The sequence below is a fragment of the Lycorma delicatula genome, chromosome 4 (genome assembly GCF_047948215.1).
Source record: "Lycorma delicatula isolate Av1 chromosome 4, ASM4794821v1, whole genome shotgun sequence".
NCBI classification, from domain to species: domain Eukaryota; kingdom Metazoa; phylum Arthropoda; class Insecta; order Hemiptera; family Fulgoridae; genus Lycorma; species Lycorma delicatula.
Genome location: NC_134458.1, coordinates 46,725,262 through 46,749,803, shown reverse-complemented (window position 1 = coordinate 46,749,803; position 24,542 = coordinate 46,725,262). Strand labels below are relative to the sequence as shown.

The window sequence follows — 24,542 nt, the reverse complement described above, 5'->3', positions numbered from 1 at the left end:
GGATGTAAGTTAATTAAATCATATGCATATGGTAGGAAGCAATAAGTATTTCTTCTAACAAATAAGGGCGGATTGAAATCAGATTTTACTAACAAAGATTTTAATATAACACATTTTCATCCTTGCCTCTTTTCTATTGATTATTTACATAAATGATATTGAACGTAAATGTAGTCTGACCCAGTATTTACTGTGTCTACTTCTCAAAGGTTCATTAGCTCTTCAATTACAATGTTTAATGATTGATAGATAGGGAGATAAACATTATTCCATTATAAAAAAAGCATCAACATAATTTTTAAGGTATTAAAGATATCCAGAAGATGTTGCTGGAGCTTCATAATTAGCTCCAAAAATATCTTATAATGAATATTTTTCATGTAATTTGACCTTAAGTACAATATTTTTTAGATTTAAATAGTATTAGATGGCGTACTGAGTACCTAATAATTACTAAATCCCTCAAATAACTTGTAATATTTACAAAAAAATTTATCACTTTTTTTAATTTTATGGATAATAATCATATTGTACTGATCAATGAAAAAACAACATATGTTAAATTAACTTAAAAAAAATTTGTGCTACTGGTTATCATTTTATTTTAACATGAAAAATACATGTTTATGAAATAAGTTATTAAATGTTTATAATCCTCAATCTATTATATGTAAAATAAATATATTCTGAAAGAAAACAAAGAATATATATATATATATATATATATATATAATTAATTAATTTGAGAACATTCTTCATCATTGAGACTGTAAGAGGAACCGAATTCATAAGCAGAATTTAACACAACACCTTTAGGCGAAGACAGTTCACCAAAAGTTTCCAAATCATAGTCACCACATAAACCACGAAGTCTTTTTTGCATTCCTGAATATGCCTGTTAAAAAAATTGTAAATCAGTATAAAAAAAAATTAAATTAACTTTTATATGACACTATAAAATAGAGATATACAATTGCAATTATATTAAGTACATACATTTTCCTTAAGTACAATATTTTTTAGATTTAAATAGTATTAGATGGCGTACCGGGTACCTAGTAATTACTGAATGCCTCAAACTATAGGGGCTTAAATTAAAATGGCAATTTAATTTTTATTAAATTTAAATTTAAGATGAGAACAGTTTTACTCCCACAAGGGATATACAGAAACTAAATATTCCATATTTTGACTACTTCATACTGTAATTTGTATGAAAAGTAAGTTTTATTTACTAAATTGAAACTTTGTCTGGCTAATTATCATTAGAAATAAAATTTTTCTTCATATTATGACCCTCATGTTCCAGATTTGTACTGGCTAGTCTATAATCCAGTTGGATATCTCCCCCATACTTGCTGCTAGTTGTCTGACTCTCTAGGTCTGTAAAATTTACACAGTGCACTTATAGATTAAAAGGAACAGTCACCCTGATACGGCATATCAAGTTAAAGAAGAAAAATATCTTCATCTAAACATACACTATATATTTAAAATAATTTTTATTTGTTATTAAAATATGGTTACAGTTATCAAATTTATTCAAATTAATGTTATACTACTCCGTAGATTGTAAATAATTTACTTTTAGAAAGACTAAATCTTAGAAAATTTGCTTTTGGACTTAAAGTATAAACGGCTCAAAATCAGTAACTTTATTTTTTTACATCCTCATTCATTTCTTTGATTAAGTTTTGATCAGAGTTCTACTGGTAGGGAAATGCTACATATCATCTGAACATACAGTAATGTTTTACTATGATATAACATGATCTAAACATGACTTTACCACTTTTTTCCTATCTGAATGAAAAAACAGCAATAGTTTTTGGGCAGAGTATTTTCTGGAACATTTTCTTGACTTTGGTCTTACTTGACCATCAAAAATCATTATTTGTTTTACATAAACTACATTGTAATGACTTTTTGTTAATAAAATATATAATTAATTCTAATACTGATAAATTAACCATATATAAATGTTAATATCTTTCTCTGTATTATAACCTGCACAAATTTTTATAAAAATTTGAAAGACTAATGTACAGTGATTTGTTTGTTTAAATATTAACTGATAAATTACTGTATGCATTAAAACATGGTCAAATCAATAAAAATAAAACTTTGCAATTAATTTTAAGAAATCAGTATGTAATAAAAACAAAAAAAAATCAGAAATAAAATTTTATCAATAAAATCAGAAATTTTACAGGTTTTCTGTACTGCACAATTCTCAATGTAATTAGTTATTTTCAATTAATATACACAGTTTCAGATGACAAAAATAAAATTCTTGTTTTTTTGTTTCAGATATCTTTTACTGAAATAGTTGTTACTTAGAAACTACTTAGTTGTATCTTAGTAAATTACTTAGATATTGATAAAACATATCAATCAGGTTGAGAAAAAAATTAAAAAAGTTATTAGCAACTAGAGGAAATTTATTTGAATTATTTTTTTATGGTTTATATACCAGCATAAAATTAGTTACATTAAAGAGTAGACAAAAAGGATCTTTTCTTTGGTCTCTTGATCGTTTTTACAAGAAAAATTTCAATAATAAAATTAAATTTGAACATTAAAAAAAAGTGATTGAAGAAAAAATAAAATCATTCTTGATCTTTTTATTGTGGAAGAGCTTCAAATTCATCCCTCATATTTTAATAGTGTTAATACAACTATGACTTTTTTTGTTAGACTATTGATTCAGATCTATTTATTGAGAAAATAATGTCATGTGATATAAAAAAATTATGTAAATATTATATGAAATAGATATTGCACTTGCATTAATTTACAACAAAAACTCTGTCTTCTCTCCCCATCTGTCATGTATACTATTCCTCTTCAATTACAGTTAAGAGTATTAGGATAACTCATTGAGTGTTTACCTCTTTACCAACAACAAATTAATACTACATCAAACATTTTTCTTGTTATTTTAAATTTACAAAATTCTGTCATACTTACATAAATGACTACTGATGAATTCGAATAGGTAATCTGGAATCCATGAGCAGGTAATGTTATGTCAAACATGTAGTTAATGGTTTGTTTAATATGTGTCAATACTGTCTCAGATTTATCGTAAACAACGGCAGTTATACCAGGGGAAACTTTTAATGGCTGATCATTAATATGAATACCTTGTTCAGAAAATCTAATTATTTTATAATTATCCAGATTTATTTCAATATCCTGAAAAAATTATGTATATGACTTATTAAGAATAAAATAATTATTACCATTTATAAAAATAACAATTATTCATTAATAACCACTTATTATTATTAATATTTGAATAAAAATAACCAACGCAAAAGATTACATATTGAACACAATGGCCAGGATCTGGGAAGACAATAAATTCCTCACAGCCAGATGGTTCTGTAAAACTTGTCAAATTTCAGAAAACAGAATCTGTAAAATTAATTTGGACTACACAATTCCTTGTACCTCTAATAGTCCAATCCCCAAAGGTTTTAACCTCATAAAAATTTCAAACTGACTAAATTTAGGCATTCAGGTAACATTTTATCAGTAGATAAAAAAGAAATGTTTGCATATTTCCAGAGGTACATTTATAAAAAAATGGCATCAAAGATTAATTTCTTTTAATAAAAATTTCTAATAATAAAGTAAACCGACAACGATTGTTAACGTCTATATACCTACAAGCGCCCATGATGATGATGAGGTAGAATGTGTATACGAAGAGATTGATGAAGCAATTAAACACGTAAAAGGAGATGAAAATTTAATAATAGTTGGAGATTGGAATGCAAGCATTGGAAAAGGCAAGGAAGGAAATATAGTGGGTGAATACGGGCTGGGCAAAAGGAATGAAAGAGGGGACCGACTTATAGAGTTTTGCACGAAGTATAATTTAGTAATTGCCAACACCCAATTTAAAAATCATAATAGAAGAATACACACTTGGAAAAAGCCAGGCGATACTGCAAGGTATCAGATAGATTATATCATGGTTAAGCAAAGATTTAGAAATCAACTCGTTGACTGCAAAACTTACCCTGGAGCAGACATTGATAGCGACCATAATTTGGTGATAATGAAATGTAGATTGGGGTTTAAAAACCTGAAGAAAAGGTGTCAGATGAATCGATGGAATTTAGAGAAGCTTGAGGAAGAGGAGGTAGAGAAGATTTTGAGGAGGACATCGCAAGAGGTCTGAGTAAAAAAGATAAGGTAGAAAATGTAGAAGAAGAATGGGAGAATGTTAAAAAGGAAATTCTTAAATTAGCAGAAGCAAACTTAGGCGGAATAAAGAGAACTGGTAGAAAACCTTGGGTTTCAGACGATATATTGCAGCTGATGGATGAACGTAGAAAATATAAGAATGCTAGTGATGAAGAAAGTAAAAGGAACTATCGGCAATTAAGAAATGCTATAAACAGGAAGTGCAAACTGGCGAAAGAAGAGTGGATTAAAGAAAAGTGTTCAGAAGTGGAAAGAGAAATGAACATTGGTAAAATAGACGGAGCATACAGGAAAGTTAAGGAAAATTTTGGGATACATAAATTAAAATCTAATAATGTGTTAAACAAAGATGGTACACCAATATATAATACGAAAGGTAAAGTCGATAGATGGGTGGAATATATTGAAGAGTTATACGGAGGAAATGAATTAGAAAATGGTGTTATAGAGGAAGAAGAGGAAGTTGAGGAGGATGAAACGGGAGAAACAATACTGAGATCTGAATTTAAGAGTGGATTAAAAGATTTAAATGGCAGAAAGGTTCCTGGAATAGACGGAATACCTGTAGAATTACTGCGCAGTGCAGGTGAGGAAGCGATTGATAGATTATACAAACTGGTGTGTAATATTTATGAAAAAGGGGGATTTCCGTCAGACTTCAAAAAAAGTGTTATAGTAATGATACCAAAGAAAGCAGGGGCAGATAAATGTGAAGAATACAGAACAATTAGTTTAACTAGTCATGCATCAAAAATCTTAACTAGAATTCTATACAGAAGAATTGAGAGGAGAGTGGAGGAAGTGTTAGGAGAAGACCAATTTGGTTTCACGAAAAGTATAGGGACAAGGGAAACAATCTTATACCTAAGATTAATAGTAGAAGGAAGATTAAAGAAAAACAAACCAACATACTTGGCGTTTATAGACCTAGAAAAGGCATTCGATAACGTAGACTGAAATAAAATGTTCAGCATCTTAAAAAAATTAGGGTTCAAATACCGAGATAGAAGAACAATTGCTAACATTTACAGGAACCAAACAGCAACAGTAACAATTGAAGAACATAAGAAAGAAGTCGTAATAAGAAAGGGAGTCTGACAAGGATGTTCCCTATCTCCGTTACTTTTTAATCTTTACATGGAACTAGCAGTTAATGATGTTAAAGAACAATTTAGATTCGGAGTAACAGTACAAGGTGAAAAGATAAAGATGCTACGATTTGCTGATGATATAGTAATTCTAGCCGAGAGTAAAAAGGATTTAGAAGAAACAATGAACGGCATAGATGAAGTCCTACGCAAGAACTATCGCATGAAAATAAACAAGAACAAAACAAAAGTAATGAAATGTAGTAGAAATAACAAAGATGGACCACTGAATGTGAAAATAGGAGGAGAAAAGATTATGGAGGTAGAAGAATTTTGTTATTTAGGAAGTAGAATTACTAAAGATGGACGAAGCAGGAGCGATATAAAATGCCGAATAGCACAAGCGAAACGAGCCTTCAGTAAGAAATATAATTTGCTTACATCAAAAATTAATTTAAATGTCAGGAAAAGATTTTTGAAAGTATGTGCTATAGGAGAATGTTAAAAATCAGATGGGTGGATAAAGTGACAAATGAAGAGGTATTGCGGCAAATAGATGAAAAAAGAAGCATTTGGAAAAATATAGTTAAAAGAAGAGACAGACTTATAGGCCACATACTAAGGCATCCTGTAATAGTCGCTTTGATATTGGAGGGACAGGTAGAAGGAAAAAATTGTATAGGCAGGCCACGTTTGCAATATGTAAAACAAATTGTTAGGGATGTAGGATGTAGAGGGTATACTGAAATGAAACGACTAGCACTAGATAGGGAATCTTGGAGAGCTGCATCAAACCAGTCAAATAACTGAAGACAAAAAAAAAAATATCACCAGATATTTTACACACCTGGTTTCTCCAAGTATAATGCAAAGTTACTCTAAGTAACTATTAGTAATTATTAGTGTTGCACTTTTATTAATTATCAAATCTAAAATCGGTATAGTAAAAAAATTTACTCATTTTTAAAAAACAATAACTATAAAAAATTAAATAATAATCCAATTAATAAACTAAATGTAAAACTTATTAAAATACTCGATAATTGTAACAAATTAATAGAGGATAAAAAAATATTTACTATAATTTTCTCTCACATTTTGCTTGTTTTATGTCGTATATTGTGACATATATTCTATTAAACGTTTTGAAATTTATTACAATTTTTTTAGGGCGATTTCTTCTAATTTCCCGAATTCTGATATTTTAAAATATTCTGCATATAAATATATATTTAACCTTTTGTATTAAAAGGAAAATGTTTCTGGATGTACTGTGACAAATCAAAGAATCAAAGGCGAGTTTAAGTCGAGTAGGTTAATTCCCAAAATTTAATTTTGGGAATTTAATAAATATTTATCGATAAAGAAAGTAATTACATTATAACTTAGGAAAAACGTTGCTGTAGGAAGATGAGAGATGCCAAAAATTATGATATTAAAAATCTATGCTACGGCCAGAACGAAAACTTAAGGGATTACTTCCATATCACGCAATACCATGTTTGGAGTGTCGCTTTATATGGAAGTGAAACTTGGACAATCTGAGAAGAAAAGGTTAGAAGCTTTTGAAATGTGGTGCTATAGGAGAATGTTAAAAATCAGATGGATGGATAAAGTGACAAATGAAGAGGTATTATGGCAAATAGATGAAGAAAGAAGCATTTGGAAAAATATAGTTAAAAGAAGAGACAGACTTATAAGCCACATACTAAGACATCCTGGAATAGTCGCTTTAATATTGGAGGGACAGGTAGAAGGAAAAAATTGTGTAGGCAGGCCACGTTTGCAATATGTAAAACAAATTGTTAGGGATGTAGGATGTAGAGGGTATACTGAAATGAAACGACTAGCACTAGATAGGGAATCTTGGAGAGCTGCATCAAACCCTTCAAATGACTGAAGACAAAAAAAAAATAAAGTAAATAAAAAAAAATCTAGTTCATATGGAAAACGAGGAGAAAATTTCACATAAATTTTTCTTGGTTTTTTAAAAACTAGTTTTTCATAAAGAGTCTTGGAGTGGAAAACTAGAAAATTCAGATTTATATGGGTACTTTTTTTAGGTATGAATATTATCCATAGGTTGATACAGACAGCATATCTTCGTTAAAAGTTTGCTTACAGAAATAAAATAAATAATATTCTTCTTAATAATAGTTAAGAAGAATTCTTATTATTTTCCTTAATTCTAATTGTTGTTTACATTCTTCAATTCTGCTATTATCATAAAAATCATTTGTTAAAATATTAATAATGAATGTTTTTAAATTAATCACGGTAGATTTTTTTTTATCAAATAAATTTGAACAAAACTGATGATTGAATTTTGAGCCATGGTAACTGATATCCTGTACAGTAACCCACCCTCAAACCGGCTTCACAACCGAGTAGAGGGATGAACATTCCCCAACCAGACATCCACCCAGCATCGGAAAAAGCAAGATCATGGTCATACCTTTTGCCCTCGTTGTAAAAAGTGTAACCGAGAAGCACAGCTGCAAGCAGCTAGGGACCGCCATTCCGGTACTCCATATGGATCTCCTGAGCAGAACCACTGCTCAGTTGGCTAATATAAGTAAAGGTGCTGAAGTACTGTGTCGTTGCCCACCCAGAATGTGTGCATATATGTTATTGCGTGGATGTAGAACTGGGTTTTATCTGAGGCATTATTATTGTTATTAATATTTATTATTATTTTCTTTTAAGTCTTAGGTGCATTAACTACTGTGGTCATTAGCCCCTTTCCACATCAAATAGATAGAAAATATTCCTTTCCGTCCCTGTTAAAAACATTATCACTAGTATATTAGTCTTGTTATAACAGACCATCCAAAATTAGAGTTGTCAAGGGATATTAAAAACCCAAAAGACACACAATATAACAAGGGCGTAAAGGGCCCTTCCCACTTAAAATCACTTATAACTAAGACACTAAAAACACTTAAAACACACAATCCATTTTCAATGAAATACTGTCAAAACTTTCAAATGCTGCAATGTCATAAAAATATTAAAAACTCATATTTTCATTAAAAAATTTCTAAAACTCAAACTATCTCATTCTTTAATTCTATCGCCTAGGTTTACCTTTAGGCTATCCTATCTTGCTTCTTTTTTCCATCTTCCTAAAATCCTTGATGACGAATCCAAAAAGTTTTGATGCCTTGGAGACGGATCCTTCCGATCCTCCGCAGTAAATCATGAAGGATCTCCTACTGCCGGCATCAGATGACACCAGCTCCAATGGTGCATCAGAGTTGAGGCTTGATGCAAAACCAAGAAACACAACCACAACCAGCTCGGAACTACCAAGCCGCCAAACCTACCCCACACGGGGCTCCTGAGCAAGACTATTGCCCCATTGGCTGTCATACTGAAGGTATTAAAATGTATGCAAAATTCTTTAAAGATGTTGCTACAGCTGTAATAGCTACAGTATTGTTTAAAACTGACATAGTGAACTGTTGGAGTGGTCTATATCTTAAATAAATCCCAATAATCAGTTTGATAGGTTAATGATTTCTGAAAATAGCAGTGTTACCATGTTAGAGAATATACTTCCTTCTATCAGTATAAATTTGTTATTATACGTGTGAAAATCACTATTATAAGCTGAACGACTGCAATTAATATTTTAGAAATGTATATTGATGTTAAGATGTCAGTGTTGTTTATATCTATTTCTGAAGGTGAGGCCTGTTTTTAAACTCCACTGCTGATAAGCCAGAAATAATGAATTTTATATCTTGTACTAATTGAGTACAAGTATCACATTAATGAATGTGCTATACTGTGAGGTTAGATGTTGGCAGGGTAACTTTCAATAAGTCACATTGAATATGAAATGAGAGACTGGAAAAATATTATATAGTCTCTACTTCCTGAGAAAATTTTGTCACCTGGTTGGTGAAGAATGAGAAATGAGTACAGGAACATGACGTACGATTAAGGCGTGATTGAGCATGTGCTGTTACAAGCCAGTGGAAAGCATTTCCTTCGATTATTTTTGCTGCTTCTATTAAGATGTGAACTTGTTTTTCATCTATGAGTTTTCCTATCGAACAAGGAATGCCATCATCAGTAGTAGTACACACCTATGTCCGTACAGTTATTAACTGTTGTACAGTTTTTTCTCTTGAAGTTATTTTAAAGGGTGAATGATGTGGATGGTGTGATTGCTCCTTAGTTTCAGACTCAATGATTGGTGTGTATGGTCCTGTAGTAAAATTTACATTCTGATTATTCATACAGTTTGTACTAATTGTAATTAATACAGAACGTTTTCTTTGATTTATGGATAAATTATGCCTTGGAATTATGTCAACTTGGCATGTTGGTAGTGCAACAGTTACTTCTGCTATTTGCATTCCCCAAGAAGTACTTCTTACATCATGAGCCATCTTAAAACTGTATGCATTATTAACTAACAATTAATATAAAGTATTATTATCATTATATAATGCTATTCTAATTTTTATTAAACTAACTCATTTCTTCTCTGCATCATAATTGAGAAGAAAATTGGGCTTTCATTTGGTTTTTCACCTGTTTCCACTAATTCTTGATATTCATCATCCATATAAATACTCTTTTTGCTGGATGTAATATAAATGAGAGTTCTGAATTTCTCGAACATACCAGATAGTGTCTCGAAATAACCTGCATCACTACATCGGTACAATTCCAATGCAAGTCTTGCATGATATGATTTCATTGGCACTAAAGTTTTTATTAATTCTTGTTTACCTAGATTTGAATTATATTGCATAAATTACTGAATATAGCATTAACTAATTTCTTTTATTGCTTTTTCTACTCTTGATCAGTGGTAGGGCTCAATGCCTGGAGAGTCTCGGATATTAATGGAAGTTGGATGCATTACTACAGGGTGATTTTTTAGTACTGTTATCCAATTGTTAATGTCTGGTAATTTTTTTCTAAGAAAGGGAAATTTTGTTTTGTGACATGAAGTTGGTAGCGCTAATCAACTGGTGTAGATACGGCAGTGTGAATTGATTCTCCTTGAGCTGTGTAAACTTTTGTGCCGTTTCTGGTCGTGTTACGAACAGAATGTCTTTTACCATAGAACAATGTGTTTTCATTCTTGAACAATATTTTGCTACGAAATCATACGTGAGTGTAAAAGAATCATTTCAAATTAAATTTAAGAGGATAGTTAGAGTATTCAGAGTATTCATTTCACCATACGTGAACTGAAGGACGCAGTGAAGTCACGGATCAAGGAAAGATTGTCAGCATTCTTCATTGATGGAATGAGATAACTGGTTCACCATTGGGAGAAATGTGTAGCTGTAGTGGTGACAAGTGGAGAAATAAATGTAAGTTTTTGTAAGAAATAAAATATACTTTTGTGCCATATTTCTTTCATTTGAGTATCTTTTTTCATTTGCGAGTTACTGGATTACATTTCAGCCACCTCATATATTTAAAAAAGGACACGTTACATTTTTTCATACACATTGCTAAACTGAAATAGTAAACTGTTACTTAAACTATATTTTACAGATTAAAAAAAGATATTTCTTTTACCATATAAGTACTGTTTTTTAATGATCTGGTTAATATTACAATTCGGCTTTTTCCACTGCAGTCCTTTACTGCAACATGCCAGCAGTCAGACATGTTATAATACAGATATAAACTGTCAAATGTGAAAATTTTACTCTTTGATATTTTACAGTATTCTGAAAAAGAAAGAAAAATTAATTTATTTTAATATAATGAGTGGTGAAAACAATGTGGGCTATGTAAAAGAAAACTGCTAAAGTAGAGTTATTTAATTACAATCTACATAAGTCACAGTGCATGTCAAAAGCCAAATGTAGAGTTAATGAAAAAATTCTCATAGATTTCTCTGTATCCTATTAGATAAGTTACCTGACTTCTATTCCTGATTCATGCCCTATCAAGTGTTATAGCTACAGGCATGAAACATTTCAGATCATAAACATGTATGAGTATATTACTAAACTTGTGTAAGTGAATGTAGTTTATATTCTTTATTAAGATTTCTTTAATTTATTGTTACATGATGATAATAGTTATTATTATATATAATGAGTAAAGGGATTCAATGATGCAAGATTTTTTCATATGTAAAAAAATATTGATTCTTTGTAGGTATGAAAAGAACTGGAAATGTTGAGTCCCTTCTATAACAAATCTGCTATGCATTAATAAGTTTACAAAATTTTAATAAAAAACCTGTTCATTATAACTTTATTGTTTAATTTATAGCAATGAATTTGTAACAAAGACATTAGTGAGGCCCCACCTCTCTAAAAAAATGTAGTTGTGAAGATGTCTGTTCTTACTGAGTAAAAAATGGAAATGTATAAATTTTAGTGATTTGAGATTCAGCAGCAAATCTGTTTAAAATACTATTCTGAACAATGAATAAAATGTGAAAAACTTTGGTTGTGGAATTTAAAGTTTATAATTAGTTTAATTAATTTTTTCTGAACCTACAGATAGTAATGCAGTTTGATTATGTTTTGTATATTTTTTTTGATAATACAAAATTACATTTTGTTTAAATAGTAGCATAGCTAACTCAAAATTTACATTTTTAAGGGTTGAATGCATTGTGCATAACTCCATTCAATTTAAGTTTAGGGTCAGCAGTTCTCATGTCAGTAAAGTCAGCTTAAAGATCAATCTAAATGATTTGAGTCAATTTATATCAATATTTTTGACTGGCATTTAATTTCACAAGCTTAGTACATTTTCACTGCAGGTCTCACACCCTGCTTGCTGAGATAGAGCTCAGAGCAACACAGGCATGTAAGGTATTAAGGTTGTGGAGTCTTCATCATAAGATGGTTTTCAGTGCAGAGAAAACCACTATGATGTTCTTGAAGGGTCGTCTAGCTGCAACCCGTCATCCGCGGGTTGTGATGGACGGCCTTCCGATTAGGTATGTTACTGTTCAGAAGTATCTGGGTGTTATCCTTGATGAGAGGCTTCTCTTCAAGGAGTACCTCCAGTTTGTAACGAAGAAGGCCATAGATGTTTCTTCGGTGTCTGTAGAGTCATTCATCTCGATTGGGGATTGAACTATCGTACTATGCGTATTCTTTACAAAGGTGTCTGTGAGGCCATAATGCTGTATGCTGCGCCTGTCTGAGCACATCGTTTACAATTCCAATGTTATAGGGATATTCTTTTGTGAGCCCAGCGTCTTCTACTGTTAGCTGTTGTCGGTGGCTACAGAACTCTCTTGGGAGAGGCAGTCACTGTGATCACTGGCATAAAACCCCTTGACATTTCAGCTACAGAACGTAGCCAGCAGTATATTTTCAAGAAGGGAGGCATTCTAACGTCAGGGCGTATGCGAGAAATTGAAGACCAAGGTTTTGATTCTTGGCAAGCTACGTGGAACGATTCTTCCACTGGTTGATACACGCATGATATTTTTCCAAATGTTAGGGAATTGCGAGCGATTAGCTGGGTTTCCCCCAATCAGCATATTACTCAATTTCTTTTGGGACATGGTGCTTTTAGGGATAGTGTGGCTAGGTTTAGGTTGGTTGACTCCGGCTTGTGTCCTGACTCTAGGGTCGATGACAGGTGGACCATGTCCTGTATGTCTGTCCCCAGTACGAAGCTGAGCGTACCAGAGTTGTTAGGGAACTTGCGAGAGTAAACTCCTTCTTTGATCTACGAGTCAATTGGAGGACTCGCAGAGATTGGGCAGTTGTTACTGGCTTCCTTCGATTCCTCGCCCTGGGCAGGACGGCCAAGGGGATCTAGTAGAGTAGAAACTCATGTGGGGTCCGCCTGGACAGTTTGAATGGCCAAAGGTAGTCGCTTTGGCAGCGAGCCACGGTTAGTTAGATTTGAGGTGACTAAAATTATATAGGCTGTTGGCGGAACGGCGACTGCACTGCCGAGAGCATGGGATACCATGCAGCCGTGAGGTGTAGGTGGCATCTCGACGATGGTTTATTGAGGTGAATGTCACGCGGGACTCTGCGATGGAGCCGAGTAGTTGTAGGAAGTCTGTCCGCCTCTTCCTAGTGGACCAGACTGGAGTCCATAATCTAACCTATGTCTGGGGTTTGAACTAAAGTTGAATTCACTAAGGGAACTAGGACTAAATTTCGTTGTTGCAATCAACATCTTTGGTGGTATGTTGTGTTTAAATTGCCTGGAATTACGAGACATTCACGAAACTGGCTCATATTAAGTAGAATTAGGTGCGGGGTTCACGCTTCCGCGAGCTCAGTTAGCTAGTTCAGAGGGATATGATTTAGGACATCCAAGATATCTGGACGAGGCCTTCAGCAAATACAAAAGCTGAGTAAATAAATCACTGATGCAAATGTCTACCGAGGCATTTATATCGGTGGCATCCGAACGAGGCCAAGCTTATTACTATGAGATGTAAAAAGTCAGAGGGCGATAGACAACTCCCGTTAAAGTCCAACAGGGCTAGCAAAAGGGGTGGGGATGGTGTGGCGATCGGAACAGCACTAGGAGGGTGTTTTCCCCTAAGGGGTTGGGATGTAGGTCTCACACCATAGATATAGGAGCAATGTTCTAATGTATGGTAAATAATACAATAGATTTATACATTAGTTTAGTTAAATTGTCTGTTTTAGACATGTTAAACAAAACTAATATACTAGTTTTAATGATTAAATATATTTTTACCTACAACTGTAGAAATTTTCACCTCTAAGTTTAAATGTTCTTATTTCTATCATAATCCAAAACAGTAACCTAAAAGTTCTATTTTAAATTCTGATAATAGGTTTTTCAGAATTGTCTATTTACAATTTAAACTAAAATATGAAAAAATAAACTTAAAGAAAGTAAGATCACAGAACTGGTATTTGTAAATAAATTTATAATTTTCTAATTCCATTAAAAATATGTTTTATATTTAATAATGTTTATAAGTTGCAGAAAGATTCTCGATACAAATTAATTTTTAATATATTAAATTCTCTCTGCTTAACTTTGAAAGAACACTATTTTTATGAATAATGAAAAATAAGGAACTTAATAATCAATATAACCCAGTTTACAAATAATTTAGACTGTGGTAAATCTTAAATGTAATGATTAAAGGCTGAAAAAAGAAGTTACCAATCTTTAAAAACCACTTGCCTGAATTGATTTGAATAGCTTCTTCATATAATGTAAAAGCAGTTGATATCACTGGACTAAGATAAATAGGCATACCACTATACCTTACATTAATTGCTGTTGTATTAAACCATGAATGCCACTGCAACATTTTCTTGTTGACTGATACAGATACTTGAACTGGTACCATACTGGATGCACTGGAATCTGCAGTAGGATAATTTTCATTGTTACTGAAGTCTGATAGTCTAGAGTGCTGCTCTTCAATGTATTCCCTCCCAAAAGTCATGAAAAAATCAGCAATATTGTTTAACATCATATTATATGATGCTGTCTGTTAATAAAACATTGAATCTTGATTAGATAATTATGGACATCACAACAACTTTAAAAGATGGTCTTAGTTTAAAACAATATATTTCTTTTATGTTTTTCAGACACACACACACACACACACACACACACACACACACACACACACACACACACACACACACACACACACACACACACACACACACACACACACACACACACACACACACACACACACACACACACACACACACACACACACACACACACACACACACACACACACACACACACACACACACACACACACACACACACACACACACACACACACACACACACACACACACACACACACACACACACACACACACACATATATATATATATATATATATCAAAGACAAAACTACAAAAATCATTTGCCACCAAGAGTACAGAATTCAATAATGCTTCTTATCTTATGCTTATTATTTTTTTCTAATAGCGCTTTTAAGGTTTTCCCTCATCATCAGTTAAACTATTTCTTTTAAATCACACATTGAATTCAAACCATTCAAATTATAACATATAAAAATATGTAGTCATAAATATTAAAAAAATATAAAATCAAAAAATTAAAAATTTTTTTATTATGTGGCTAGCCACACATACAGTACTGTGAATTTATTTAAGTTATATAAATGTGTTACACACATATTCATTCATACACATACAGACAGACAGAAACATTAAAACCTTTTGTAACTGAACTTTCTAGATATAAGCCAGCATTTGCAGAACTAAACTTTCAGTAGTCTGTCCAAAGAAACAAATTGTTAACGAACAGTTAGTTTTCTGAAGAAAAATACTCACTGTTAAAGTTTTGTTAAGTTTAAAACTTATGTAATTCAAAGTTTCAAAAATGAGTTACATACTGTTTTTACAGGTAAATATAGTTTCTCTTTTTTCATCTTTTATTAATTTATAATCTAAAAGAAGTGTTGATTACTATTAATTATTAGTTTACAGGTATTTTTGTTTTTTATTTATTTATATATATATATTTTTTTTTGTTACTAATTCATTATCTAAACTTGAAACTTGTGGAAGGAATTGTAGTATTCCTATAAATGGTTAGCACATTTTTTAGTGTATGAAAAATGCTTGACCGGATTCAAACTTAGGACCTTTTGGATGAAGGGTTGAAATACTTTCACTATCAGTCCATTATGGAGTTCAGGAATTTTGTAAATATTACTGAACAATGTTAAGATAAAATTAAAAAAAAAAATTGTATTCAGAGAAGAGCTTAATGCATTGAATCATATAAGAGAAAGCAAATAATAAAAGCTTTGAAATATAATATTATGGAAGAATAGTGAAAACTAAGTGGGTTGATTAACTTCAAAGTTAAGAGATTTTAAGATAAATTAGAGTAAAAAACATGCATGCAACAAACTCTTAGTAAAAGAGCAAAACCTTTCTTAAAGAGGGAAATAACAATGGAAGACTTAAGGCAACTGGGAAATACTCAACTGTAGAAAAATTCTATTTCTTAATTAAATTTGAAGAAAGGGTGATAGCAGATTTTATGGCTTCTTTTGAAATACTAGCAGGAATTTCATCAATACCCACTGAGTATTTTACCTTTATGTTTAAAGTAACTTCCTGGGTATCAACAGAAAATAAAAATACTGATTCACCAACACAACTATTCAAGGTGAATCGGTTGATTTGAAAGGGATCAGTATTATAATTAACTGAAATATACTGGAAAAGCATTAATTAAATTTCTCTGCACAAGAAGTTATCTCATTTCTTTACAGTTTTGGTGGTTATTCTGTCTGCTTTCACTTTTGTTAACTCCCCACATAGTTTTACATTTTTTGTTCAGATTACATATTAAATTATCATAATATAATCTTTTATAACTGCAAATGACTTTAGCATACATTTTTTAGTAATTTTTCAAATAACTTTGCAAGTTATCATACAATTATATTAGATATTTCATAGAGATTCCTCATCATAGAGCTAGATTTTACACTTTCTTTAGTAATCCATGAGTTTTTCTTTTTATGTTTAAATTATTGACATTTTACTGAAGAGTGGTGTATAAAGGAATTCTGAAAAAAAAATTTTAAAAAACTGTTAAATTTTTAACCAATTTTGTTATTTTATTTTCTCTAATTTTCTTATTATTTTCACAATTTGTTTCTGACAATAAAGTTCTCAAGTTTTTAACTGAATCTTTATTAAAACTTTCTTAAAAGAATAAATTTAATCATTGTCTCATAGGACGTTTTCTATTGAATTTGGACAGTTGTGATCTGTAAGATTGTAATGTGTACAAAGGATAGAAAATAATTTTTAGGTAAAGTTTAAAAAAAATATTGTCAAAGCAGGTAGCAGAGGTTATTATAATTTTAGCTGGTTGGAAGATAGAAATATGTGTGGTCCTGTTAACTAATTGAGTTAATAGTTCATTCATCACAAGACTGGAATTATCTAGAAAGTTTATGTTAAAATTGCCACATACTATGACATTGAATTATTAGGAACTTTAAAAAGGATTTTGTTAGTTTGTGTAGAAAGATTTCAAAAGAACAAATAAGATCTATAAATTACCACCAACATCAGTTTTAGAATGAGACATTAAATTGCATAGCATTTAAAATTAATTTCTTCTGTGAATATACAGTAACTGTTGACTTTATTAAAACTATTCCCTAACAAAAATCGAGACTCCCATTTTTATGTGTAGTTTTGTAAATACAAGTAACATCAGCAAGCTTGAAATTAACTAGCTCAGAAATCGCTTCTATGTTGGTCAGTCAATATTCTAAAAACATGTAAAATTTGGTGACCCAATGTAAAGAAAAATTTAACACCTTTTTTAGTTTTAAAATAAAATTTTCTTAATCACTTACCGATACATTAAATTTTATTTCACTAAGAGAGCTCAATTCATTCAGTCTCATACATTCTGAAACTGAAGTATACCTTAATTTTTGACATTCTTCAACTTCTGTACTGAAAATTTCTGATGGATTTCGTTCTATCACACCCTATAAAAATGCAATAGTTTCTATTATAGATAATTAATACTAATATTTCTTCTAGTGTAACTATTATGGTGAATTAATTGATGTATGTGTTTTTCTTCAAGCAATACAGATAAGAAAAATAATGAAATTGTTTTCAATTACACTTTTATTTAAATGCAATAGAAACTATTTATAAATAATCACAGAAATTGTAAATTTTTACTCTATGAACTTGAACAGAAAAGATCTAAATGGCGATTCATAGATCTAATCCATTAGTTGTTGAGGAATTTTTCTTGTTTGTCAGCTGTTTATAACACATGTGCAATGATGATGATTATGATGATGATGATGATAATATTAATAACATAATCTATTATCCTAAAAACGTTTACTGACATAAGGCTTAGTCACATAAAAAAGTACAATTAAAAAATTAATCTTTCAAGCACATCATCATTTTATAGTTTGGCCAATGAAAGAAGATATCTGAGTTTGAACCGTATTGATTTTCTAACAGTTACTACAAGACATGATATGCATCACATTAAATCCTAATTATTTTACTATATTTGACATAATGACTAGAATTAAATTAAATTAATTTAATCTACGGCAGAGTGGTAGTGTCTTGGTCTTTCATTTAGAAGTCCCAGGTTCAAATCCCGGTCAGGCATGGCATTTTTCATATGATAAAAAATTCCATTTCCATATACCTTGCACAAGCTTCAAGCTTATGTGGTGATATCATCAAGTAAAAAAAAAAATATGTAAAATATGTCCTATCATATTTCTGTTTGCAGGCATGTATACCATTATCGGGGGAATCTTTTTAAAATTATTTTCAAAAAGGTGGAACCCACCTTCTTCACTACACCTACCCCAACTCAAAAACCTTAAATGGCAATAGTAATATTTAATTACATTAATTGACAACCCGAAAAAATAATGAATTTTGGTGAAAAGAAAATTAAAATCTGCCCACCCCTTTGCTCGGTAGGTGTGAAAAACCATTTGGGGAAGTACTTCTTTTAAATTTCAATCCAACAAAAATAATATAAAATTACGTCATATTACTTCTTAAACCGTTTGAAATAATAATAATCTGTGGATTAAAACTGAAAATTATTTTTTAAATTACCAAGACAAAATTTCACTCTTAAGTGTTTTCTAAATTAAATAATTAAAATATAAAACCCACTTACCAACAATCTTTTAATGTGTCCTAGGGCTTTTGGAAATGAATTCCATCTTTAGGGACTTAAAAATTTTTTTGTTGACTAAAACTTTGTCGTCATGAGTAGAATTGTTATGTACAGTGTGTAAAATATATAAAGATGGTAGTCATGTGTTAATAAAACGTCCTGTCATAATGAATGTCTCCACCGTTATGGTAAAATGGGAGGGGAACGGTATGGTCAACTCACTCTATAGATATTGTTTAGTACTTGTTTATATAAATATCATTTTCAAATCTTGTTTTTCATTAATTTATATCATTATTAAGATATTATGGTACTTTTCTAAGTTATTGGTGTTGTGTATATTATTTGAAAAATCAAGAATGTCAATAAAATTATCTGGGTTGTAATTATGGTTGTTATTTATAATATGCTTAACGAAATTAGATTTTTCTATTTGACTTTTTTTATACCATTGATATGCTCTTGTATTCTAATTGAGAATGACCGATTGGTCTTGCCAATGTATTTTAATTTATAATTTGCCCGATTTAAGCTATATATGCCTTGTCTATCAAAATTATTACTATTTTTTAGATGGATCTGTATTTTTTATATGTTTTATTATTTTATTATTAGTTATATATGCAGTTTTTATATCAAATAATTTAAATATTCTGTTGAAATTTCTATAATTTATGTTATACTCGATTTTACTATAGATATTATTGTTATTGTTTAATTTTACGTTATCTTTTATAAAAATTTTGTATTTTATTCTTTTAAGTAATTTATCTATTAAATTTTTATTATATCCATTTGTTACAGCGATGTACTTAATATTATTTATTTCGGTTTTTAATTTTATATCATCATATTTTAAATATTTTAAACTCTATATATCAAGGTATTAAATGTGGCCATTATTTGGTTCCAGGGATGAAAGGATTTGTAATGTATTATTGTATTTTACTTGGTGGGTTTTTTCCTAAAAATTTCAACATTTAGTTTGTGATTTCTATAATCTTTGTTGATTTTCATGTCTAAAAAATCTATACTATTATTATTTTCTTGAGTTAAGGTAAACTTGATATTATTACTTAAAGAATTCATTTAATTTAATATATTACTTTCATCATCGTTGCATTGTTGGTTATATATAATTAAAATGTTGTCAACATATCTTTCATACAGTAAAATTTTATATTTATTAATAATGCTATGTAAATTATTATTTTCTAGGTCATTTATAAATATATTGGCCAATATTGCAGAAAGTGGAGAACCCATGGTGGGACCTTTTTCTTGTATATAATATTTATTATTAAATTCAAAATAGTTACATTTGATGCATAAATTTAATAAGTTTACTCTTTCATGTATTGTATTATTATCTATTTTTAATTATATGTATGGTTCTTCCAGTATCGATGTTGGTGTACGTATCCTTTACATCCAAATTTATTAATTTTGTAGTACTTTTTACATTTTGTTGAACTAATTTTTTCATAGAGAGAACAGATTAAATGTGCTAGAAGAACTGCCCAAGCGTTTAATGAACGGCATCCAAATAAAAATATTTCACACTCTTAAATTGTAAAACTTGTAAAAGGATTCCAAGAAACGGGTTCTGTCATGAATAAAAAAAGGGCAAAAGGTTTTAGACGAATTAACTTTGGTTGAGATCTTGGGAAATGTAGTAGCAAATCCTCAGAGCTCAATTCATAAAATTTCCCGTGAAACTGGGGGTTTCTTATGGTTTTGTCTTCACTACATTAAAATTGAATAACTTTTTTCTGCATGAAATTCAACTGCATCAAGTACTGAATGAGAATGATACTGACAGAGGATTGAATTCTGTGAAGAAACGACTCAATTAATAGATGCTTATCAAATGTTTACGAAACATATTTGTTTTTCTGACAAATTCACCTTCTTTCTAAATGATTTTTTTAATAAACATAACTGCCGATACTGGAGCGACATAAATACTCATGTTTTCAATGTTGGAAACATGGAGCATTCTGAAAAAAATAAATGTATGGGTTGGGATTTACGGTGATAACATAATTGGTCTAGTATTTATCGATGGGAATTTGACAGATGATAAGTATTTGCAGTTGCTAGATGAAGTTAGTCGCCCACTAATAGTCCATGCCTTAGGAAATCAGTTAGATGACAGTGGAAACATGTTACATAACGAAGACATGCTTTACTTTCAGCAAGGTGGAGCACCTGCTCACGGTTCACTTAGAGTTCAACAATATTCCAATAGTTGGACCGAATGTTTCCTGGGCATTGGATAGGTAGAAGAGGAACAGTTGAGTGGCTGGCAAGATCTGCTGATCTTACACCACTGGATTTCTTTTTGTGGGGTCATTTAAAATCAATAATTTATAAAGAAATTCATGATAACATACAAGAGTTGAAAAATAAAATTGTAAGAGCATGTAAAGATATAATTAAAGAAACTTTAATAAAAGTAAGATGTGAATTTCAACAAAGACTTTCAATAAAGTACAGAGAAAGTTCTTTTTGTCGGCTTTGAAAGCCCAAAATTTTTGTATTATTTTCAAGTAAACTCCAATCTTGCAGTCTTGATCCTAACAGTTCAGCTTGATTTTTTGATAAATTTAAATCCCTAACCAAGTAATTTAATTCACCTTGTGATGTAAGATGAGGTTTATGGGAAGATAATTCAAAATCAAAATCATAGTTGTCTTCTTCAGTACTGCCTGATTCTTCATCACTGCTTTTGAATCACACATTCACAGGTGGCTCAGGAACTAAAATTATTTTACTGTGATTTACAGGCCTGATTGGTGATTGCAATGAAGGATGTTTAGATTTTTTAGAAATTCCAGATACACTTGTTAAATAAAAGTAACAATTGGTTACATGATCCTTTGATTCACGTCAAACCATAGGTGCCAATGTCAAAGCCTTCTGTGGACCTTTCAGCCATCCTCTTAAATATACAGAACAATTAGTGCATACTGTATGAGGAGCCAATGTCTTACCCTGATCACCAATTTTACACTGAAAGTACAAATTATATACTTTATTAATTAAAGGGCTAATGTTTTTTTTATTTGATTTTACGGTAAATTCACCACATACATAACAAAAGGTATCCACATCATTTACACAATTTCAGGGCATATGATACTGCACTTTTAACAAACTTAAGACAGCAATAAGACAGAACAAAATTAATCCATTCCTAAATCCAGTGCTTAATACAAACAACACAGCTGTGTTTTCAGCTATATGTTTTGATCTTCACAGACATGATTAATGTTGTCCATGAAGGCCCACTCTTCAGTATTAGATATGTCATAATATGTTACTATGATATGATTTAATTCTTTATCTAATATTGTTTATTTATAGCTTACAAATTATGTTAACAAAGTTAAACAATAAAAAAATAAGCCAACAAAATACAATATAGTAGTTTGTTAACTATACGTTGTCAAATGAAAAAATCATTTAATTAAAATTTAAAAATTTTAAAAAATGGTGGGTGATAGAAAGACTCTGAGTTCATATTCCTTTGCAGCATCAGATAACAGATTAAAATCATGTATCGCATGTTATGAAACAAAAATTATGTTTGTCAGTGTTATTACTGGGTTTTCGTTTGTTTAACTGACTTTAATGTTGTGTTTATTGGTACGTTTTTTCAATACTAGAGAAATCTAAAACCCATATTTTTAACAAAAACGGACGATTTCAGACCTAATGCTTTGGGCCAGTAACACTGTATCCCAACATAACCTAAAAAAACCACATTTTTAATCATAACTTCAGTACCAGTGAACCAATTTTTATCTTACTTTTACCAAATTACTTATCATTCAAAGGGCCTTCCAATTAGATGTCATAAGCTAGATCATATTTAAAAAAAAAGTTTTCAACCCTTGAAAATTTAGAAAATATTTAAGGGCGAAATTTTGTGTTGGTAATTACAAAAATAGTTTTCATAGTTTTAATCCACAGATTACGATTATTTCAAATGGTTTAAGAAGTAATATCACGTAATTTTATAGTTATTTTTGTTGGATTGAAATTTAAAAAAGTACTACCCCAAATGGGTTTTCGCACCTACCGAGCGAAGGGGTAGGCGGATTTTAATTTTCTTTTCACCAAAATTCATTATTTTTTCTGGTTGACAATTAATGTAATTAAATGTTACCATTGCCATTTAAGATTTTTGAGTTGGAGTAGGTGTAGTGAAGAAGGTGGGTTCCACGCTTTTGAAAATAATTTTAAAAAGTTTCTCCCGATAATGGTATACATGCCTGCAAACAGAAATACGATAGCACAGATAGCTGTTGAATAACAAATGTGGTAACTTTTCAAATGATCACGTGGTATAACGTATTTTTTACTTGTATGAATTTAGAAAATATATAAAAAACTATTTTCGTTAATTTCCATCAACAAATGGTAATTTTAATTAATACATACATTTTCTTAATCAACTGAACATTAATTCATTAACAAATACATCAATTTTTTTTTAATTTTCCAAAACACTATTCTACTGAATGCATGTAATTTGAACAATGAATGGTAATGGGAAAACGTATTAACAGAAAAGTGTCTAGGGAATAAAATAACTTTTTCAGTTATCATGGAGCAAGTTTTTAGGATCAATCTTACAGGGTTTTATTTTCTTACATTCTAATTCATTATTATAACTTAATTTAAACTAATTTGTTGGTAGTACTATGGGAGAATGAATATGGAGACTTTATAGCTCAACTGACAAAATACAAGAAAAGGCAAAAATATGAAATATTATGCTATATCTTACCAAATTGTTTTTTTTTTTTTTTTCAGTAACAGAGCTTGCATATAAAAAAAGTGAAGAACAAGTGAAAGTTTTCGTGTCATTTTTTACAAATGTAAAAGACATGTTTCTTGCCATTTACACAAGATCTTAATAAAATAGTGAAAAAAAAAAAAAAAACAAATAGAAAAGCTTTAATTTGGTATTTATTGTACTTTTTGTAATGGTTAATTCCAAAGTTTAACAGTTCAAACTCAGGTGTCTTTTATTAGCCAAACTCATTTCATATTAATGGTCTAAATTTTATTCATTTAAAAATAAATAAATATTCCAAATAGAAGTGAACTAAGCATTGAAAGAATTAATAAAGAATAGAAATTAAATAAGCATTCTTTATTCCAAATAGACTGTTTACTAGTAGTCCTCTAAACAAACTGTCTCCAAACAGATTTAATAAAACATTAGGAGACAATACAGCTCACTGATTTTTTTTTAATACTATTTCTTATTATCTTCTACTGTTTAATAATAACATGCTTTATCTTTAAAAGAAGGATAATTAAATTTATTTACATTCACTTATATGTAAAAATGTAACTTACTTTAATTGACATGGTCTTATTTTGATTATCCCATTGATGAATAAAATCAATGTCAAATTTAGGTTGAGTACGATCCATAATTATTTCTTCTATATTAAATGCTCCTGTTGGAAGCATTTCTAATGATGCAGTAAGCCCACACTGAAAATAAAGAAATCAAATTTTATTACAGAATGTCCCTGAAATTCATTAAAAAA

The 24,542-nt window shown here is 30.3% G+C and overlaps 1 protein-coding gene across 3 annotated transcripts in view; it reads right to left on the bottom strand.

Annotated features, from left to right (window-relative positions):
- Nucleotides 1–578: 578 nt before the first annotated feature.
- Nucleotides 579–24,542, bottom strand: part of LOC142323347 (vitellogenin-like) — a 99,374-nt gene continuing 75,410 nt past the window's right edge. Inside the window, exons 18-23 of one of the 3 annotated variants that reach the window (XM_075362852.1) lie at nucleotides 24,346–24,486; nucleotides 17,648–17,785; nucleotides 14,442–14,754; nucleotides 10,857–11,011; nucleotides 2,971–3,198; nucleotides 579–895 (exon numbers count right to left, since the gene is read on the bottom strand). In XM_075362852.1, the coding sequence (XP_075218967.1) occupies nucleotides 734–895; nucleotides 2,971–3,198; nucleotides 10,857–11,011; nucleotides 14,442–14,754; nucleotides 17,648–17,785; nucleotides 24,346–24,486 (1,137 nt within the window). In that variant the 3' untranslated portion in view covers nucleotides 579–733. The remainder of the gene's footprint in view (nucleotides 896–2,970; nucleotides 3,199–10,856; nucleotides 11,012–14,441; nucleotides 14,755–17,647; nucleotides 17,786–24,345; nucleotides 24,487–24,542) is intronic. The other 2 variants (XM_075362854.1, XM_075362853.1) reach the window with 2 other exon arrangements.